The following is a 22,989-nucleotide window of genomic DNA, read 5'->3' on the forward strand; positions in this document are numbered from 1 at the left end:
ATATAAAACCTGGCAAAACTGACACAAGTTATTTGGACTTTGGAAATTGACCAAAGGCAGACAACAAATTCTTATTCTTAGGAAAACTGCTAGAGCTTCAGGTGAGAATAGTGGGAGTCTGCAGTATTCTTCTTGCATGGGGCTCCTGCTGTGTACTTTTTGGCAAAAACTAGAGTTTGGAAAACTTGTTGCTTTGATGCAAAAGAGGCTAAGCCTGTTTGGGACAATTAGTAAACCTCTGTTTGTTAACTGTAAGTGATGAATTTGGTGGGAAACAAACAGGGAAAATCCACATATTTGCAAGACTCAGATTTCAGTGCCAGTGGCATGAGTAGGGGCCCAGCCAGGAATTTAACAGTCAGACCTTGAAAATGAGACAATCATAAAAGGATAAACTCTCTGTCTTTATTTTTGGCCTATTGTGAAACCATGCACACGTGCAAGTGGAATCTGAGAGTGTTTAGCAGAAAGCAACGGCCAAGGCAGAGTTGAAAATGGCTAAGCCTGAATGTGCCCTTCCCAACCCACACAGAGATTGTGGATTTCCACAAACACATTGTGTTACAATTGGCTGGAGTATTCAGAACGGTAACATGCAGTAAAGGTTTGTAACCTAGAAGCAGTAGTCTATACCACATAGCCTAAGTGTGTAGTAGGCTATACCATGTAGGTTTGTGTAAGTGCACTCTATGATATTCACATGATGAAATCAACTAATGATGCATTTCTCAGAATGTATTCCCATTGTTAAGCGATGCAAGACTGCATTTACTTTTTAAGGATTTGCCCTAAGGTTTATAATTATCATTATAATTTATAACAATCTTATTTTGATTACTGTTGTACTTGAGACTATTGATGGTAGTGTCCTTGGTCAGAAATGCCTACAGTACTTTCCCAGGCACACATCATTCCTAGCGAGCTCCAGAGACACATCCCCCAACAGGACACTTATTTATGGTTGAGCCTGCTCTTGAGGTTTTTATTATGATTTCAGGACACACTTCAGCAAGGAACCATCAGGGAATTTTGAGGACAAGATTTACTGCTTGCAGATCCTGGAGGGCATGTGGCACTCTCAGGGGCCACACAACCTGGTTGCAGGTAGAGAGAGAACATGGACTTGGGGCTCTGCCTTTATTAAGATCCAAAGGTGGGATGCCTAGGGTTTTGTGGATTTACTTTTTTTATTGGCTAATTTAAAGTATAAGAGCAGGAATTAGGGCTCAGGAAGAGAGAAATGAGTTTACTCAGTGGTAAGTTATCTAGGTTCCCTTTGAAGGAGGGAACTTCATGAGTGGTGGTGACCTAGTTCTTTATCTGGTTGGTTGTTAGTAGCTGTGCCATATAGCTGGCAATAAATTTCTTATTCAAGACTGATATCTTTTGAAATAGATGTGTTGGCAATCAAAGGCTCAATGTTAGACATACTACAATAAAAAGGCTTGATGTCAGGCACTTGCACTACAAATACCAATTTAGTTTCAATGTTATATAAAAACTTTGTGTCTATATTTATGTTGTTATTGTTACAGATTATACCTGTATATGTTTTGTGTCCATAAGATTATAATAGCTATATAATTATTATTTTGTGTAGTTGTCTTTTGCATCATTTAGAATTGGAGTATAAGCCAAAACTATATCAATACTGAATTTTATATTTACCTACATAAGTAGCTATCTTTATTGGTGTTTTTCATTTCTTTATGTGATTTAAAATTACTGTGGTTTCAAGTGCTCTTTAATTTCAACCTGAAGAACTCCCTTGAACATTTCTTGTAGGTAGCTCTCCTAGTGACAGACTTCCTCAGTGTTTGTTTACCTGGAAATACTTCAATTTCTCCTTCATTTTTTGAAGGATAGTTTTGCCAGATACAGAATTTCTGGTTGACAGTTTTGCTTTCAGTGCTTTAAATGTTATCCCCTTGCCTGCTGGCCTGCATGGGTTCTGATGAGAAATCAGGTGTTAATCTGATTGAGGGTCCTTTGTACATGATGAATTGTTTTTCTCTGGCAGATTTCAAGGTTTTCTCTTTGTCTTATGACAATTTGATTATAATGATTCTTAGTGTAGAACTCGTTGAGTTAATCCTATCTGGAATTCATTGAGTTTTATGAATGTCTAGCTTCATCAGATTTTTCAGGGATCAGCAATGTTATGTTTAGACTGAAATTTCTATCTTAACCTTACTTGGTCTCTGATTCCACTGTTAGCTCAATTTTCAAAGACTTTGCTGTACTATGTTGGGTTTCTTCTGTACATGTGTAGCTTTGTGGTTAACTCAGGTGTTTTTATCACTTCATATACTGAATTAGGGGTGCTCTTTCCAGATTTCTTCTTTGATCCTTCCTTCACACTGTTTGACCTAGAAATCTCCTTTCCTGGTTCTCTGGATAGAAGGATGGAGTTTCTCTCAGAGCTATTGTCTGTGCTATATGCCTGTGCTGCTGTATAGTTTTGCAGGACTTGGGCAATTTTCATGATGAAGTGGTAAGAAAAAGGTAATGGAGGTTCCTTGCACACTCTTTGGTCCATGGAGTTCTTTTCCTCGTTCTTCTGGTCAAAAAGATGGGTTTACTTTCGGAAATTTAGGGGCCTGCACAGCTGCCACATGGCACCTCTGTGACTGAGGCTGCATTTGGGACATGGCCAATGGGGAGAAAAGGGAAAAGCAAAAGAAAAGAAAACCCAAAATGGGGACTTACCCCACATTTTCTGTTTCACAGAGACCCTGTGTCCAGAGTGATGGCTTTCTTTCTGTATTTTCATTCGCTGTGCCTGCTGTGTAGGTCTGTACAGGGACCTTCCTCAGTTTGACACTAGTAGATAATAGGAAAAATATTGGCCATTTTTTACATTTTGACTCAACTCCCTAATCTATGTGTTATGAATGCTTGAGAACCCTGAGGTATTTGCTTTTAGTATGTTGTGCAGAGGTTTTAGTTGTCATGAATGGGAGAGTCTGTAGTGGGCTTAACTACATTTATGCCAGTTATTCTCATGCATATTTTTTTACTTCTCACTTCACCCTTGGAGGATGAACTATAGTTGTGAAGGAACAGCAGTGGGCACTTTTCCCAAGGCTCAAGGTTTAAATATAGTACAGATTCTAGCTTAGATTTCTGCAACACTTATCTGTACAGAGGTAAATCATTTTAGGTTATAGTTATGATAGGAATCATTTGTATACTATTTGCTCTGATCCAGACACTGTTCCAAAAACTTTATGTGTACTCCTTTAGTCCTCACAATAACTATCAGGTAAAGGCTGTATTATTCCCATTTTATATTCAAGAAAATCGGGGTACAGAGAAGATAGATAATTTGGCCAAGGTTAATATAGATAATAAATAGTAAAGTCATGATTCAAACCTAGGATAAAACAATTTAGTGTAGAGCACATGTTCTTGTTCACATTTTCACTTAATATTATGGAAATTTTCATGCCCTGGCCAAAGTAGAAAATAATGAACTCCCCATTTATCATTCAATCAATGTCAATAGGTTTTTCAATATTCTGCCTTTTTTCATTTATCTTTTCTCAACAGTTTTTGTTTTTGGTAAAGTATCTGGAGACAAATCCTAGATATCATTTCAGCCATAAACACTAAAATTATCTAAAATGGATAATGACTTTTAAAAATAATATAACTTAAGTCATACTGTAATCACAATGTAATCACAACTTAAAAAGTGGGAAATAATTTCCTTTAAATATTTATGTTCAGTGTTATCTGATTGTCTCAGAAGTATTTTATAGTTAGTTCAATTCAGGATTCCAATATGGTCCACAATTGTATTTGTTGATATGTATCTTAATTTTTAAAAATCTGTATTGGTCCTAAACTTGACCATTTTAAAAAGAATTCTTACTTTTTAAAAAAGATTTTATTTATTTACCTTTAGAGAGAGGGGAAGAAATGAACAAAGGGAGAGAGAGAAACACCATGATGTGTGAGAGAGACATCTATCAGTTGCTTTGCATACCCTGAACCGGGGAGTCAGCCCACAACCCAGGCATGGGCCCCGGCTGGGAATCCAACCAGTGACCTTTCAGTTTTCAGGCCAGTGCTCAACCCACTGAGCCACACCAGCTAGGGCTAATTCTTACTTTTTAAACTCTTTTTAAAGTAAGCTTTTCATTTTGGAATATTATTAGAGAAGTTGCAAAGCTAGTACAGAGTTCCCATATATTCCTCACCTATTTTCAGTTTCCCCTAAATTGATTCCTACATTACAATGATACATTTGCTGAACTGTGAAATTGGTGTTGGTACAGTTTTTTCGTTAATGGACTTTTTCCAATTCAGGAATGCATTAATTGTCATTCCTCCTTATTTTCCTTTTGCCTTTGATACTCGCTCAGTCTTTCCTTGTTTTTCATGGTCTTGATTTTTTTAGGAGTCTTGAACATGCATTTTGTAGCTTGTCTTATAGTTGGTGTATATGATACTTTTCTTGGGATTATATTGGGTTTATAAATTTCTGGAAAAAATGCCATAAAGGTAAATGTTCTTTTCATGATGCTTTTTAGTTAAAAAAACTATGTAAAAAGTTCACCTGGTTCTAAGGGCAAAACTATAAAACTAGGAACCTTCAGAGTAGTTTTACTTTCATTCCCTTCTCCTTCCTAATCTTTTTTCCCTTCCATAAAGAGGAGTATTTTTTAAATTAATTTTTGCCTTATTCTTTTAATTTTTAAAATATTGACAAACACACACACATATTCCCCTGCTCTCTTTCCCCCCTTGCTTTTACATAAAAGGTAATATTAGTCCATGTTCCTAACTTCTATACCATACTTTCTCTTTAGGACAGCCTGTAACAATGACTCTCCTAATAATGACTGCTTGTATTCAACATGTTTTTTGTGCCTTAAGGTTAATATTTTCTAACAAATATCATATGGCTTCTTTTTTATTCACAGATATTTTCCAATTTATCCCTGGATGAACGTTGCCTTTCTGCATCGTTGGTTTGCAAGTATTGGCGTGACCTTTGTTTAGATTTCCAGTTTTGGAAGCAGCTGGATCTTAGTAGTCGTCAGCAGGTATATATAATTTAATTCTAAGAAACACTCAATTTGATCTATTAAAAAATGTTCATTTTTCTTCAGAAATCACTTGCTTCATGTTGTAGTTTCTTAAGATAGTTCAAATGACTATAATATATAATTCTGTGCTTTCGTATTTTTTGTTTGTGAATAAGCTAAAGCATAGGTTCTTACGGTCAAGAATATGTTTTTTAGTGTGGATTGGTAATTTCGGGTTTCTTCTTAATCCTTTTTGTTTTATTCCTGTTTGTCTTCGTCTTTTTTTCATTACTCTTTAAAAAAAAGCTTTCCCCTTTTTTGGAAGGCTCATATCATGAATATTAGTTTAGTAATAGAAAATAATGGCAGACATTTAGATAGTACTGCTGATGTGCCATGTACTGTTGTATGGGCTTTATACATATTAATTTATTTTATCTTCCCAGTAATGTCATAAGTTGATACTATTATTATCCACATTTTAAAAATATATTTTATTTATTTATTTATTTTTAGGGAGAGGGGAAGGGAGGGAGAAAGAGAGAAACATTGATTGGTTGCCTCTTGTAATGCACCCCGGCTGGGACCGAACTTATAACCCAGCTGTGTGCCCTGAGCAGGAATCGAACTGGTGATCTTTTGTTTCATAGAATGATGGCCAGCCAACTGAACCACACCACTCAGGGGTTATTATCCCTATTTAATATATTATTATTACAATATTAATAATACTAATACTATTATTAGAGGCAAAGAAATGGAAGCAAAACTGGCTAACATTATTTTGTTTTCGTTTTACTTCTGATAAATTTTATAATCCTCTTTATTACCTGGCTGCCCACTATATTTATATGCTGGCATAAATTAGGAATGAAAAGATAAGAGTCAATTGTGCTTTTGTAATCAGTTCACAATTCTTTAAACTTGGTTGTCAATACTTGGCACTGGAAATATATAAAAATATTCAATAAGAATAGGATTTTATTAGAGTACTAAAACTAAATTCTTCTATGATATAGTTAGTAGGGGTGTGCTGGTAAATGTGTAACAACTGGCTTTCAAAAACAAATGAGCAAATAAAAAGCCCCGATTTGTAATATTTGCCAGTTTCTCTGGTACAAATACTCCCACTATAGCCAATTTCAAGCTACCAATGTGATATCACTGAATATACTGATGTCACTCATTTGGAAAGAGGTACACATTATAGGTCTTGTGAGTTGGTATAAGCCAACTCTAACATACCATTATTAGTATATATGTCTGTGTATGATACATATACTTTAAACAAAATGAGCAAGATTTCCTCCCTGGGTTAGTGTAGTAATGTAAAATAATTCATTGGCTCTTTACTACAATACTCCTGGATGTCTGAGCTATTTGTTACAAACTCAGACTAAAAATAGCTTTTCCCCTCTGCTGGTAGTTAGGTTTGAAGATGAAAGATACATAACGGTTATAGGGGCTCAGTTCAAGGAACCAGAGACAAAGACAAAGTATATTTTTTATTATACTGCAGTTCTTGTTATGCTTTACTATTAAGTAGAAAAGTTTTCTTTTGATTGTGGTTTTCATACTATAACCTAACTATATTGTTTATTGGGGGAACTTTAATAAAACAATGGAATTGTTTTATTAAATAAATAAATTTATTAATTAAATAAATTAAATATTGTAATAAAACAATAAAATACATTTATACATTTAGCAAAAGTTTAATTTTGCTTTTCTCTCTCATAGGTTACTGATGAATTATTGGAAAAAATTGCATCAAGAAGTCAAAATATAATTGAAATCAACATTTCTGATTGTCGAAGTATGTCTGATACTGGTGTGTGTGTTCTAGCATTTAAGTGTCCTGGACTTCTTAGGTACACAGCCTACAGGTGTAAACAGCTTTCTGACACCTCTATTATTGCGGTTGCCTCTCACTGCCCTTTACTTCAGAAAGTTCATGTGGGCAACCAGGACAAACTAACTGATGAAGGACTCAAACAGGTAAATTTTGACATCTATAAAATGATTTAACTCAAATTAAATAAAAATGTTTTCTTGTAGCAACACTTTAAAAATTGTTTTGTTAAAAATAGTGCCCAGACTAAAAGAAGTCACGTTTTTAATGTATTCACGAATATTTGTTTGGGTTAGTGCACTAGTGTGCCTTTATTACAATTGATAAGTTAACTTGTGTTTTGTAGTGAGTGCCTGAACTTCTGTGACCAAACATTTAATTAATTTATTCTTTTGTTACTTAAATTTTGTACCAGATTTTGATTCAGGTAACAATAGTATACAGTTTGGGTCTGCTTGAAATTTTAAAAATCAACTTTTAATTTCCCTTTTATGTCACTAAAAATGTGGTTACATGCTTTAAATATCTGTTTTAAGGCATAAATGAAAGTCTGAGGTAGAGAGTATAAAATGAAGAAAAAGGTGGTAATCATCTATATTTAGCACAATAATTGGATTAAAAATAGTATCATATGCATTTTATGTTTGAGCCACTTCCTTTGGAAGTGGTATTTAAGGTCTCTTGTCTCAGAGGTGATTATTCATTCAATGAATATGCAGTAGATTATAAGGGACAGATCCAGAATTTGTGAATATTTTGAATATTTGGTAATGTTCCTACTATTGTACTAGGCACTTTCTGTAGTTTTATTTACATTTAGCTCTTGAAATAACTTTGTGAAATAATTGATCTTAAACTCATTTCGTAAAGCAAGAAATTAGGGCTTAGTGAAATTGATATGTTTGCCTAGTATTTAGCAGATGGTTGAGAGTTGAAGCCTGTATTCCCCAAAGCCACTATAGTCTTTCCACATTTCCAGGCCAGTAGACTGTACTCTTCTAGACCTTGAATAAAGGAGCCTGCTACAGGAAGGCAGAGGCTATGCACATTTACCAGTCTGCCTAAAGTGCCCTCAGCCAGCACTTGCTGAAAGAAACAATTAGTTAATAATTCCATTCAAGAACTTTGTTGGGATTAGTATTTAAATTTAGAATTGAGATGCAGTCTAAACACTTTCCAATAAAACCATAATGTCAATAAAGTCCTAGATTGAAATCTGACCTGAGGTGAAATTAGAAATAAAATGAAGATTCCTACATTTTGAGATTACATATGAATTAACTGACAACTTTGAGACTAGTTAAGTAAATCTTACATAGATTGTGAGATATTTTGGAATTCATTAATTTATGGTAGATTAGATGTTTGCTTCAGATTTGCATGGAATCTGAATTATGAATTAGAAATATATAGTAATCTGATAGAGGTAGTAAAACAATCTAAATCTTTTTCATCCTGAAATAATTTTTTAAAGTGACTGCATTGCATTAAATAATTACATAGAAACCTCACTGCAGTGTGGAGAGTAATAATTCTTTATGCTTAAGACTGTGCTATAGCAGGGATGTCCTATTTTTAGCCTCTTTCTTCTGATGAAATGATGTTGTGGTATAGTAGAAAGAGAATGTCTTTTCTATAAATATAAAATAGAAATAAAAGTTTTTTGAAGCAATATGTAGCCTTATGTACCATCCGCATTGGTATTTTCTATTCTGTATGATAGGGTGGGGCAAAAGTAGGTTTACAGTTGTATTGTGACATTCTTTTGAGTTAATAAGCTACTGTAATAAATCATAACCTGTATGTCCTTTTCTATATGAACAACTGTAAACCTATTTTTGCTCATCCTTGAATTATGTTAAATAAGTGTTGTCCTTAACCAACTTAGTAAATTAATGTCATGACCCAGTGATGCTTGATGAGTTCTGTGAGAGTGTATCATACGGTTTTAGTGAACTAACAACTTAAAAATGTATAATAAAGTTTTAAAAGGCCTAGGATGAACTATTCATAATTGATGAATTTTCTTGGGATTATTATTATTTTTTTTTTTACTTCTAAACATAGCAAATGATTGAATTGTTGATTTTACAGATCAGGTATTTGTTTTCTTTTTCTCTTTTGTTAGTAAAAACTGACTAATGTTTTAGAATAACACCTTTTTTTGATAATTTCTTTAAAGTGTATTCCCATTATAACCACTATAACTTTGATTAACTTTAGCAAATCCTGTGTGAATTTGTTTTTTTGAGTTGTGTTTATAAAAGCAATTGCATAAAGCCCTGGCTGGTGTGGCTCAGTGGATTGAACGCTGGCTTGCTAACCAAAGGGTCACTGGTTTGATTCCCAGTCAGGGCACATGCCTGGGTTGTTGGCCAGGTCCCCAGTAGGAGGCACATGAGAGGCAGCCACACATTGATGTTTCTCTCCCTCCCTTTCTCACTCCCTTCCCCTCTGTCTAAAAAAAAATAATTTTTTTTTAAAAAAGCAGTTGCATAAAGTATTTCTATTTGGAATTCTGATGGCTCTAAAGTATAGTATTTTAATAATTGCATTCTACTTAAAAATGTTTCTCAAACTTTTGGTGAAACACTTAAAAGGCTGTTTTTGGCCAAACACTATGGTTTTTTTATTTGTTTTTTTGTTTTTGTAAAATGCTGCCTTGAAATATTGGTATTTTTATTTTCATAAAAATAGCTGCAAATAATTGTACCAGTGGAATGTATTTCTATTATCTCATACAACTATAATAATGTATCATGGGGAAAAAAGAGCTAGTTAAGAATAATAGGATATTTCAGTTTTTCTAGAATTTTATTGCTACCTGGCCCTTGCCAACAAATGAAAGAAAGCAGTAGCCAAAGTATTCAAAGAAATCTAAGAAATTGTATCTTTTATGTTAATATTTTATGCTATTTGTATTTTATTTTAACAGTATGACACCTCAGTCTAATTCATGGATCTCTGTAGAAATTTCTGGGTATAGTCACTATAGGCATCTTCTTAAATTATTAATAAAATGATACAAAAATAAATGTTGCTTTAGTAACTTTCAGTCTGGCTATATGATGAAATTTTAAGTCTTTAAAAATAAGTATTTAGAATGGTATCAGTAAAATGGCAGAGTAGGCAGCTCCAAAATCCTATTCCTCCACAGAAACATGAAGAAACAAGCAGAAACTGTTAGAACCAACTTTGAGAAAATAGGCAGTGCTTGACAGCAACCAAGCAGATGCTGAACCAAGAAAAAGCCAATTAAAAAGTGATGGGAAGGCTTCGTGGCATTCTTTTCTTGTCACCTTCATTTTTGCTTTCTGCCTTCCCCAGCTTGGCAACAGGTTTTAACAGCAGCTCATGTTCCCAGTGTGGGACCAAGGTCCCTGGTTCCAGAGGGATAAAAGCAGACTTGATTTACAAATTACTGTATTTGTGTATTCTAACCTGCCTTGGAGCTTCCTGAAGGACTGGTGCAAAGCACTCAGATATCTGGACTTTTGTGCTTCAAAGGACATTCTTAACTGAGCAAACAGACAACCCACTAAATGAGAGAAAGTATTTGAAAATTATATATATGATGAGGATTTAATACTGAGAAGATAAAGAACTCCTGTAACAACAAAAACAAATGAAAAAACCCACCAAAAACTAATTGAAAAATGGGTAAAGACATCCAAAGAATATATACAAATAGCTAACAAGCACAGAAAAGATGCTCAACATTATTAGTCATCAGAGAATTGCAAATCAAAAACCATAATGAGATACCATTTCACACCTGCTTGATGGGTATTAAAAAAATAAAAACAAAAACAAACACCAGAAAATAAAGTATTGCTTTGGATGTGAAGAAACTGGAACCTTTGTACATTGCTGGTGGGGATGTAAAATGGTGCATCTGATTTGGAAAATAGTTTGGTGTTTCCTCAAAAGATTAAACATGTAACTATCATCTGAACCAACAATTCTTCCATACACACACACATACACACACGTTCACTAATTGCCATTGCAACATTATTCATAATAGCTGAGAGGTGGAAACAATCCAAGTGTCTATTAAGAGATGAATGAATATACAGAATGTTTTATGTGCAGTGAAATAGTATTAAGCCATCTAATGGAGTGAAATGCTTTTTACATGGTACCATGTAAATGGATCTTGAAAAAATATGGAAATTTAAGTAGGCCAGAAATGAAAAATGAATATTGTATTATTCTACTTATATAAAATACATAGCATAGGCAAATTCGTACAGATAGATCATAGAGGTTTTCAGGGGCTGGAAGAAAATGGAGAGTGGTTATTTGGTACAGAGTTTCTATTTGGGATGATTGAAAAATTTTGGCAGTAGATAGTGGTGGTTGTTGCATGACACCAAAAATGTAATTAATGTTTCTGAATTATACACCTAAATATAGTTAAAATGGAAAATTTTACATTACATGTATTTTACCACAATAAAGGAAAATAACATCATACTGTTTTTAGATTCTGAATTTCTGTGAGATAAAGGAAAATGTCAGTCTCACCTAATCTGTCTTTACATGTTCCAGTGATACTCAGTTAACTAGGTAAAGAGCAGTTATGCAGTCTTTACTGAGCATCTACCATGTGCGAGGCACAGTTTATATCTCCTAACTATATATTCATATGTTTAATTTCTCTATTGATTCACAGTCACTCTGTGAGTTAGGTATTATTCCCTTTTTATAGATGAGAAAGCAATTACAGAGAAATTATAAGGAATTTTTCCAAGGTAAAGTTGTAAGTGATAGCGCTGACACTTATATTCAGGGATGTCTAGAGTTCATTCAGTACACTTAGCTCATTCCCTCCCCCTTTCAGATGAGATGACACTCATTTTAGCCCTGTAATGATAACTGATGTTGGGAAACTGGGACTGGGAAACTAGAAAAGCCTTCTTTATCAAAATGTGTTATATTTATTCTCCTTTTAAGTGAACATCACAGTTAGCAAAGGGAAATAACTGTTTTGGGTGCATTTCATATGACAGGCATTGTATTGTGTGCTTTCATAAATGTTATCCAGTTTACTCTTTACCACGACACTGATGTGGTATTTCAGATGAAAAGTGGGATCTCTTGGAAGTTAAGTAACTTGCTCAAGTTTGATTCTGCTTGATCTCCAAAGCCTAGGTATCATACCTAGGATTTTAAGCTGGGATACCCAATGACTAGAGAAAATATTCTCCACATATAATTATATAGAACCTTCATTTAATGTCAAGAAAGCTTTTTTTTTCCTGGATTTTTTTTTCAGTATAGCACTTTTTTTTAATGGTTCTTTTTCAGAAATCATTTTCAATTGTATTTTTTCCATTACCATTTATCCCCCTTATACCCTCTTCCATCTCCACCAAACCCCACCCCCTCATAATCATCACACTGCCATAGCACTTTTAAAATGTTCCCTCTACATGAATCCTAATGAATAGTGTCCCAATAGCTTCCTTCTTTGCCCATTAATAATAATTAATAATGATATATAACATTTACTAAGTACTTCTATATGCCTTGCAGTGTGCTAATAATCATTTCTTCTCCCATTTAAAAAAATTTTTTTATCCTCACCTGAGGGCATTTTTTTTTATTGCTTTTAGAGAGAGAGGAAGGGAGGGAGAGAAAGAGAAAGAGAGAGAAACATCAATGTGAGAGAGAAACATTGATCAGTTGCCTTCTTGTATGCACACCGACCAGGGACTGAACCTGCAACCTGTACCCTGACTGGAAGTCGAATCCATGACCTTTTGGTCCATGGGACCACCCTCCAACCAACTGAGACACGGTGGCCAAGGAGCATTATTGGTTTTAAAATTCTCAACAATCCTGTGAGACATAAGTAGGCATTGTTATAATTCATTATAAGCCTTCTTACCTGAAGGGCCTGAGAATGGAAGTTGGTCAGTTAACTGAAATCAGTTAAATTATAGAATCACAAATATCAATATGTGTTGTAAACATTTTAATTAAACAACTATATAAATGTAGACTCATTAGTGAGTCTTTTGATACAGGGTCAAGATTTTTTTTGATTAAGAGATGGCTAAAGTTTTCACTTTTCCTATTTTGCTTAGACTATCACCATGAGGTGGCATTCATGACTTTCAGTTGTTTTTTCATTGGAAGGGAACAGGCGCTTAGGGCTACTATGAAGCAGTAACAGTGCAGCAGCTTATAGAATATTACTTTCCCAATATTTTATAATTTTATATTTGTCTTAGCCAAAACTAATTCTATAATAGTTTTTTTATTGGCTTGCTTTCATTGAGTGCAAAATATTAAACTTACTTTTTATAGTAAGACCTTTCTTTTTCTTTCCAATCAAATCAGTTTATTTAATATTTATTTATTTACTAAAAATAAAACTGATTACATTGATTTAATTCTTAAAGGGTTACATTCTGCCTTTTGGAGAGACAACAAACTTTTTTTGTGCCAGGCAGAGAGCTGCTTATGACCCAGATGGAGAACCTCTGTTGAATTTGTAAGCTTGCTCCAGAAAGTGTTTTCTCCCAGTTTCCACGTCAGGATTCCATGTATCTGCACCCAGGTGAATGGGTTATTTTGCCATGGCACCCTACCTCATTAAACTAAGTATTTCCCCAACTGTGACCAGTGAACAAAGTAGAAAACCATCTGATCATTTATATGATACTCCTCTGCAGTGTGATTATCAAAATAGGAGCATGAGTTATAAAGTCATGATTAATCATTCATCATTGTGCATGATTTGTGTATATTTTAGAGAAAAATAGAAAAAAATAAAAATTATGTAAGGGTTAATTAAATACCTTTCTTCCATTGAACTTCAACTTTTAGCCTAAATCACTTCTTCACCTAACCCTTCTTTTCTTATTTTGCAAAAACAACGTTTTACTCTTTTAGATCAAGTTTCCAGTGTCCACAAATCCCTTTCTCTGCTTCAGGGCTTCTGATAGTTCTGGGATCACAAGCCTTTAACTCTTTACTTATACTTACTAGAGAAAAGGCATTCTGTCTCACTCCTTGGTTCTCTGAATAGATTCTGACATATTTAAACTGGCCAGCTGGACTTCCACAGGAAACCTGGCTTTAGACTTCCAAAAGTAACCCTCCCTTTCTTTTCTTTTTGTGCTTAGACAAGGAAAGAGCAAGAAGACAATGGCAAGCCCTGACAGATACTTATATATCCAATAGGGCAGAAAGTTCTCCCAGTAATCAGGGGTCCTGTCACTCACCCAGGCTGTCTTCCCCTCCCTGCCTCTTGGAACACCACAGCGTGGTATTGAGGAGGCAGTTTGCACAGACTTCCCCAGGCCAGCACTGTTTGACAAATACAAGTCACATGTTATATAAAACTTTCTTGTAGCCACATTAAAAAAGTAAAGGTCAACAGATAAACTAATTTTAATACTCTATATAACACAATATATTCAAAATAAAATATACTTCAATATATAATCAATATTAAAATATTAATGAGCTATTTTAGATTCTTTTCTTCTTAGTATAATTAAAATTTACAGCATACCAAATTTAGATGCTCAGTTTTTATGGGGAATAGTTGAAGTGTATGGTTTTTTTACTTTTAAATATACTTTCTTTTATATTTTATTAATTTTATTTTAAATATATTTTATTGATTATACTATTACAGTTGTTCCAGCTTTCCCCCTTTGCATCCCCCACTTGGTACCCCCCCCCCACTCCCTCCAACAATCCCCCTATTAGTTCATGTCCATGGGTCATGCATTTAAGTTCTTTGGCTATTCCATTTCCTATACTGTTCTTAACATCCTCCAGTCTATTTTATACCTACCAATTTGTACTTCTTAATCTGTGCACCTTTTCCCCCATCCTCCCCCTTTCTTCCCCAGCTGATAACCCTCCAAATGATCTCTCTATTTATTATTCTGTTTCTGTTCTGCTTATTTGTTTAGTTTTTTTTTTTTAGATTCAGTTGGTGATAGTTGTGAATTTGTTGTCATTTTAATGTCCGTAGTTTTGATCTTCTTTTTCTTATATAGTTCCCTTTAACATTTCATATAATAATGGCTTAGTGCTGATGAACTCCCTTAGTTTTTCCTTGTCTGGGAAGCACTTTACCCGCCCTTCAATTCTAAATGATAGCTTTGCTGGATAGAGTAATCTAGATTGTAGTTCCTTGAATTTTATCACTTTGAATACTTCTTGCCAGTCCCTTCTAGCCTGCAAAGTATCTTTTGAGAAGTCAGCTGACAGTCTTATGGGAACTCATTTTTCTGCTTTTCTCTTGCTGCTTTTAAGATTCTCCCTTTATCTTTACTCCTTGTCATTTTAATTATGATGTGTCTTGGTGTGGTCTTCTTGGGGTCCAATGTGTTTGGGGCTGTCTGTGCTTCCTGGACTTGTATGTCTATTTTCTTCACCAAATTAGGGAAGTTTTCTTTCATCATTTTTTTCAAATAAGTTTTCAATTTCTTGCTCTTTTCTTCTGGCATCCCTATGATTCAGATGTTGGTATGTTTAGAGATGTCTTAGAGGCTTCTTACACTATCCTCACTTTTTGAATTCTTTTTATTCTGATTGAATGCTTCCCCCCCAACTTTTTTTGTTCCCTATAGATTTTTCTTTATTTCAGTTAATGCAACCTTCATTTTTGCCTGGGTCTTTTTTATGCTGTTGTAGTACCCAGTGATTTCTTTGAGTATCCTGATAACCATTGTTTTGAACTCTACATCTGATAGGTTGCTTGTCTCCATTTCATTTAGTTCTCTTCCTGGAGTTTTGTTCTGTTCTTTCATTTGAGCCATATTTCTTTGTCTCTTCATTTTGGCAGCCTCCCTGTATTTCTGTTTGTTTCTGTGTATTAGGTAGAGCTGCTTTGACTGCCTGTAAAAGGCACCTGTAAATTGTGTGGGGATGGAGCCTTATTAATAGCCAGGGTGGGGCAACCCGTTCACCACTTTGTAGCTCTGTGTAGGAAGGCTTGAGGGGACAATGCTGCTGCCTGGCTTCTGGAGTTTTGCCCAGGAGGAAGCTATCACCTGGCACTCACCCTGTTTCCAGTCACCTTACTTTCTCCCCTTTTTTCCATTTGCCACTTGTGCCCTTCCAGCTGTTGCCCTGGCTGAATCCTAGAGGGGATGGGTCTGCATGAGTCCTAAGTTGGTTGCAGACCCTTTAAAAGGAGCCTCTTGAGAACCCCACAGTTTCTTCTGCCATTCCAACCCCACACTGCCAGAAGTTCTGGGAATTTATCTTCCTGGCTCTGGAACCTTGAGTTGGGTGGTCTAGTCTGGGGCTGGGATCCCTTACTCCGGAGGTATATGTCCCAATTTTTACCCACCACACATGAATGTGGGACCGCCTGTTCTGCAACCTCTCTGTGCCTTTTCACCCCTCCTACTTGTCTGGGAGAACGTGGCTTCTGTAAATCCTTGGTTGTCAGACTTCCATACAGCTCAGTTTTCTGACGAATCTGGGCGATATCTGTTTTGAAGTTTTAGTTGTAATGTTTGCTGTAGTTTTGCACAGAGGGGAAGTTTACCTACGCCTCCATCTTGACCCAGTTTATTTAATATTTAATGTAATTATGTTATAATTACAGTTAGGAAAAAACAGGTTTGGGAGCTAACATCACTATTGGCAGTTTTTCCCCCCTCCTGAAGTTTTTTTGACATTTGCTATTAATGTGTCTATAATTTTTGTGGTAAAATATACATAAAATTTGTCATTTTAACCATTTTATGTGTATAATTCACTGGCATTAAGTACATTTATACTGTTGTATAACCATTACTGATATCTATTTCCAGAATTTTATCGTTTCAAATAGTAACGACATATCTATTAAGGAATTACTTCTTACTCCCCTCGCCTTTTCCTCCACTCCTAGTAAGTTCTATTCTAATTTCTGTCTATGAATTCTAGGCCTATTCTGGGTACCTCATATAAGTGCAATCATACAATATTCTTTTACATTTGCCTCATTTTACTTACCATAATGTTTTAAGGTTCATCTATGTTGCAGCATGTATCAGAGATTCATTCCTTCTTATAGCTTAATAGTATTCTATTTTCTGTATAGAACACATTTTTTCATATTCATTTATTGATGGACACTTGATAGCTTTCTATATTTTTAAAGTTAAGTTGCAAAAGTTTAATTGCAAAAGTTTTTTTTCTTTAATTTTTTTTATCATTCCAATACATTTGTCTCCATTTACCCACCACTGCTCTTCCCTTCCCCATCTACCCACACCTCCCCGCCTCAATCCTTCCCCACCTTGGCTTCCTCCAGGTGTCCTTCACACTTGTTCCTTTATCTGACCAGTTGTAACATTAGTTGTTACGATAAGTAACAAAGGTTTTTGTGTATTGGTGCTAATATAGCATTTTTGCTGGATTCCTAAAAAATTAAATATCTTTTCAGTGTGCAGTAGATTCATCAAATGATTATTCTGTGTGTGTTGGAAATTTTCACTTAATCTGATTTTAAATTATATACCATGCCAATAGAATTTAAAAGAGAATATTGGCACATATTTTGGGTATTTATGTAGCATATTTTTATTGTATGGAATGGAATTGTATTTAAACAAAGAAAAATTGAACAATGCAAGTCTAGGAAGATGATTCAAATTTGAGTCCTTAAAGTGGGTTAGGTTAGTGGCAGTTTGAAAAATTTGCTTTGCTTTCTTCCATATCTCATAATCTGTGCTAACTCTACTACACATGATAAAACGAATAAATCAAATTATGAAAGTTTTGTTTTTATAATTTTACAAACATGAACAGTTAACATGTGAATTTGCTAGAAGATATGGATTGGGTTTTATTCACTGTCTCTTTTGCATGTCTGATAGTTACAGTGGTGACAGATTGGGAATGGAAAGTAAGAGAAACAACTTTCTTCTTCTATTGAAGGTGGCATACCTGATGTTTTAAAAATATTTTCTTAATATTGGCTTTGAGCAGCTTTCATGTGATATTGGAAGACCAATTCTCATTTTTATCCCAGTGGGCCCCATGTTGTGGGTTCATTTGTCTACCTTCTTTGTCGATTGAAGTTTACTCTTCTTAAGGTGTTTGTTTTATTATAAAAATAAACATGTAATAACAGATGGCTTCTTAAAATAGATTCTCTTTGGTAAATTCTCAAGGGTCATGTGAAAAATTTTAATTAAAATTTGAGGTGCTGGGAGAATCACCTCTCAACATTTTATGAAACATTTGAAAAATAATCTTTGGATGTTTTTGAGTAAATTTGTGAAAAATCTGGAATAATTATTATAAATAAGAAAAGTATGAATCAAGAACAATCCATTTTTTATTATATTTATTTATAGTTTAATTACTGCCAAAATGAACCATAGCTTAATGGGTGGATGGACTGGCTTCTTCTATAAAGTTTTTATTTATTTATTTTTAGAGGGCGGGGAAGGCAGGGAGAAAGAGAAGGAGAGAAACATCGATGTCAGTTGGTTGCTTCACACATGCCCCCAAATGGGAATGTGGCCTGCAGCCCAGGCATGTGCCTTGACTGGGAATTGAACCAGAGACCTTTAGGTTTGCAGACTATGGAGCCATACCAGCCAGGGTTGGACTGGCTTCTTTTAAGTGAAGTGGCTACCAGACTATCTTTTTCATTAAACATTTTTCTAAGGATTGACTGGTAAATGCCCTTGACACATTGTTCTTGAGTTAGAGAAGAGTTTTTATTATTAGTCATCTGACTTGTACTTTTCCTAGGGAACCAGACTCATATTGATAAAAATTCAAAACATCTTAAATGACATCCTAGGGTTCTGTGTTTTAGGTTACCCATTTATTTGGGTGAAGAATGGGAGTTAGAATTATAGAGTGCCAGGTACAAGTAGCGATGAGGTATAGGATGGGTGTGAATGGAGAGGTGTTGTTGGAGCTGAAATCCCACAAAGTTGATAACCTCCATTACCTGGAAAGGCCCTAGGGCAGCCATTTTCCAGTGTCTAACCAAGGTGAGTGGTGATACACATCCAGGCAACATCAACCAGAGAGGTATTATTACCTGATGATTACCTACCATTTGAGAATGTTCTTTGGTAGGGTCGAAAGTATTCTGAAGGTAATTTTGAGGTATTGTTTTGCTAGGATAAAATGAGGGTAAGTTATTTATTTTATACAGGAGGAGATCAATTACAGTTCAGGGTTTCCCACCCTGGCACTGGTTCCTGCAGAGGGAGGTTTGTTTTAAGTGGTTTCTGCCCTGGCAAGTTGTGATTCTGTGCATCCACTGTTTTGTCTCTCCAGTTTTGGGGGCAGTGGTGTTCCCTGTAACCTTATTTTCTGATGGATATATTAAGAGATGTTGATTTTTCATTTTGTTTTGCTTTTTATTTATTATTAGGATGGAGTAGCAGCTTCTAAGTTCTTTACATGCTGTTCTAGAATCCAGATGTTGATTTTTTTAAAAAAAGATTTTATTTATATTTAGAGAGAGTGTAAGGGAGCGAAACATCAACATGTAGTTGCCTCTTCTGTGCCTCCTACCAGGACTCAGCCTGCAAGCCAGGCATGTGTCCTGACTGGGAATCAAGCCAGTGACCCTTCAGCTTGCAGGCTGGCACTCAATCCACTGAGCCACACCAGCCGGGGCTGATTTCTTTTAAAAGGCATTGCAATTATGGGATAATTATCTTGATCTTGTTTACACCCAGTTTTATGCTTTAATATGATAGATCAGAGAAAAACCCAGGATCTCTCCCAAACCCATCTAACTTGGATGATCTAGACAAGGCCTGGTTCTTACTCTATAGTTCCATCTGCTTGGTGTCTCAGCTGGATGCCAGGGCTCTTATTAAGATCTGTCCATTTTGGCCCTGACCAACATGACTCAGTTGGGCATTGTCCCACAAAGAGAAAGGTTGCTAATTCGACTCCTGGTCAGGGCACACGCCGGGGTTGTGGGTTTGGACCCTGGTTAGGGCATGTATGAGAAGCAGCTGATTGAAGTTTTCTCTCTCACATTGATGTTTCTCTCCCTCTCTTTCTCCCTTCCTTCCCCTCTCTGTAAAAATAAATAAATAAAATAAAAAAAAAAGATTTTTCTATTCTGGCAGGGCCAGACCTACAATGTCTTTAGCACTCTCTTCCTGCATAGAGAATGCTGTATTTAAAAGAGTTCTACTATTACCACTACTACTACTACTACAATTACTGCTGCTGCTGCTACTACTGTTTTGACAGGGATATTTATATAGGGCTTAGGCAATGACCCCTGAATGTTTTTTTTTGTGGATGATGGATATATGGTTCCAGCATTGAGAGATTTGAACATCAGCAAAACTGGGAAATACACTGGGTATAATGACTGACTCTCTAGTGCCTGGATAGTCTGAAACATTAGCACATTTATGGCTGGGATAATGGTGATTAGTGCAGATAGGCACTGATGCATATGCAGTCTTGCCTATTATGTCCCATGGTGATGTCTAAAACAGAACATCAGTTTCTGCAGTGGGACTAAATGACAGTGATAATTATAAATGAGACAACTTTCCTTAATAAGTTGCTTGGGTTCCCATGCTACTAATGTCTGTTGGCCAGCCATGTGGTCCTTATCTGTGTATGGCTAATCATGTGGCCCTTACCTCTATAGAAAGTTGTTTGTAGATAAAGCCACCAAAACCACTTGCAAAGGTCAAAACATGATATAATCAACTTAAATCTCTCTCCCAGGTTGCAAAAGTTTGACTTGATCTGTTTTAACATGAGGTTCTACCAACCTGTCCTCATACACTGATGTCTAAGACCCTACAGAATACCTTATTCACCCCTTTTATGTAGATTCTGTTTTTAAAAAGACTTTATTTATTTACTTTTAGAGAAAGGGGAAGGGAGGAAGAGAAACTTCAGTGCATGAGAAATACATGAATCTGTTGCCTCTTGCATGCTCCCATCTGGGGACCTGGCCTGCAACCCAGACATGAATTCTGACTGGGAATCAGACTGGTGATCTTTTGGTTCACAGGCCAGTGCTCAATCCACTGAGCCACACCAGCCAGGGCTAGATTCAATTCTTCTATTTCTCAGTGATCCTGGATGGTGCCCTAGGTATTGAGGTCTCTTTATTCCCTAGGATATGATCTAGTTGACAAGCAAGATAAAGGAATAATGACAGAGAAAAAGTATCAACTTTATTACTCAGAAAGGATAGATGGGAAAATGTTGCTTAGTAATAGAGTTAAATGAGATTGCTGACTCAATGCTGGAGTTCAGCTATCTGACTCACTTATCATCAGGTAGGCCAGCCCAGCAGGGTGGCCTGCCTATGTAGAAGTGGAGATTGCTTGCTTCCTGTGGGCAGTGTATTCCCAAGATGAAGAAGAGTAGAAATTAGCTGAACATGTACAGTTTATTATATATAAACTAACCAGTGAAGACGCCAGGAATTATATTAATTGAACTTCCTCCAGAAGAAGGAAGTAGTAGAGAAGAAGCATTTTCCTTCCATGTCTATATTTTCTTGATTTATCCTTTTTAGAACATTCATCACAGTGCAGCGACCTGGGTTGCCCTGCCCTGGTGAATATGTAAGGCTCTGCCCTTCCGAAGTAACAGGCATGTGGAGACAAATACGGCCCAAATTAAAGAACAGAGCAAAGCTCCAAAAACAGAACTAGGTGATGAACAGGTAGCCTACCTATCAGATGCACAGTTCAAAGCATTGGTAATCTGGATGCTCACTGAATTGGTTGAGTATGGTTGCAAAATGGAGGAAAAAGTGAAGGCTATGCAAAGTGAAATAAAAAAAATACAGGGAACAAACAGTAAAGGGAAGGAAACTGGGACTAACATCAATGATCTGGAGTAGAAGAAAGGGATAACCATTCAACCAGAACAGAATGAAGGAACAAGAATTCAAAAAAGTGAGGAAAGGTTTAGGAACCTCTGGGACAACTTTAAACATTCCATCATCCTAATTATAGGTGTGCCAAAAGGAGAAGAACAAGAGAAAGAGCAAGAAAGTGAAAATTTATTTGAAAAAATAATAAAGGAGAACATCCCAATCTGGCAAAGGAAATAGACTTCCAGGATATCCAGGAAGCTCAGAGAATCCCAAAGAAGTTGGACCCAACGAAGCATATACCAAGGCACATCATAATTAAGTTACCCAAGGTTAAAGATAAGGAGAGAATCTTAAAAGCAGCAAGGGAAAAGAAGGCAGTTACCTACAAAAGAGTTCCCATAAGACTATCAGCTGATTTCTCAAAAGAAACCTTGCAGGCAAGAAGGGGCTGGAAAGAAGTATTCAAAGTCATGAAAAACAAAGACCTACATCCAAGATTACTCTATCCAGCAAAGGTATTATTTATAATGGAAGGGCAGATGAAGTGCTTCCCAGATAAGGTCAAGTTAAAGGAGTTCATCATCCCAAACCCTTATTATACGAAATGTTAACGGGACTTATCTAAGAAAAAGAAGATCAAAAACTATGAACTGTAAAATAGCAACAAACACAACTATCAACAGCTGAACCTAAAAAACAAAAACAAAAACAAAAAACAAATGAAGCAAACAACTAGAACAGAAACAGAAGCCCAGAAATGGAGATCAGAGTGGAGGGAGAGGGGACAAATGGGGGAAAAGGTACAGGGAATAAGAAGCATAATTGGAAGGTAGAAAATAGGCAGGGAGAGGTTAAGAGTAGTAGAGGAAATGGAGAAGCCAAAGGACTTATGTGTACGACCCATGGACATGAACTAAGGGGGCGAGGGAATGCTGGTGAGGAGGATGTAGGGCAGAGGGGAATAAAGGGGAGAAAAAAATGGGAAAAGTGTAATAGCACAATCAATAAAATATATATTAAAAAAAGACAAAAAGATATTGCCAAGTTGCCTTTGAAAGAAGTAATATGAATTTATAACTACCAACAATACAAGAATCCCTGTTTCCTTACACCTTTGACCACAGTCTATCATGAATTTTATCAGACATATAATTAAATAGGTGATATTAACTTTTGTGGGTAATGTGTCAAGAACTGTGAAGAGACTAAGATTTTCCCCTGTTTGCACGATCACAATTAGCCTGCCATGGTTTCTTAGAAGCTGACAGAAGGCCCAAGATGCTTGGCTC

The 22,989-nt window shown here is 35.7% G+C and overlaps 1 protein-coding gene across 1 annotated transcript in view; it reads left to right on the forward strand.

Moving 5' to 3' along the window:
- FBXL17 (F-box and leucine rich repeat protein 17) overlaps window positions 1-22,989 on the forward strand; it is a 470,506-nt gene that overhangs the window by 10,709 nt on the left and 436,808 nt on the right. The window contains exons 2-3 of the mRNA XM_054589993.1: window positions 4,932-5,054; window positions 6,777-7,034. Coding sequence (XP_054445968.1) covers window positions 4,932-5,054; window positions 6,777-7,034 — 381 coding nt within the window. The remainder of the gene's footprint in view (window positions 1-4,931; window positions 5,055-6,776; window positions 7,035-22,989) is intronic.

This window comes from Pteronotus mesoamericanus, unplaced genomic scaffold (assembly GCF_021234165.1).
Source record: "Pteronotus mesoamericanus isolate MK-2021 breed Mesoamerican mustached bat unplaced genomic scaffold, CSHL_Meso_final scaffold_167, whole genome shotgun sequence".
In the NCBI taxonomy this organism is placed as follows: domain Eukaryota; kingdom Metazoa; phylum Chordata; class Mammalia; order Chiroptera; family Mormoopidae; genus Pteronotus; species Pteronotus mesoamericanus.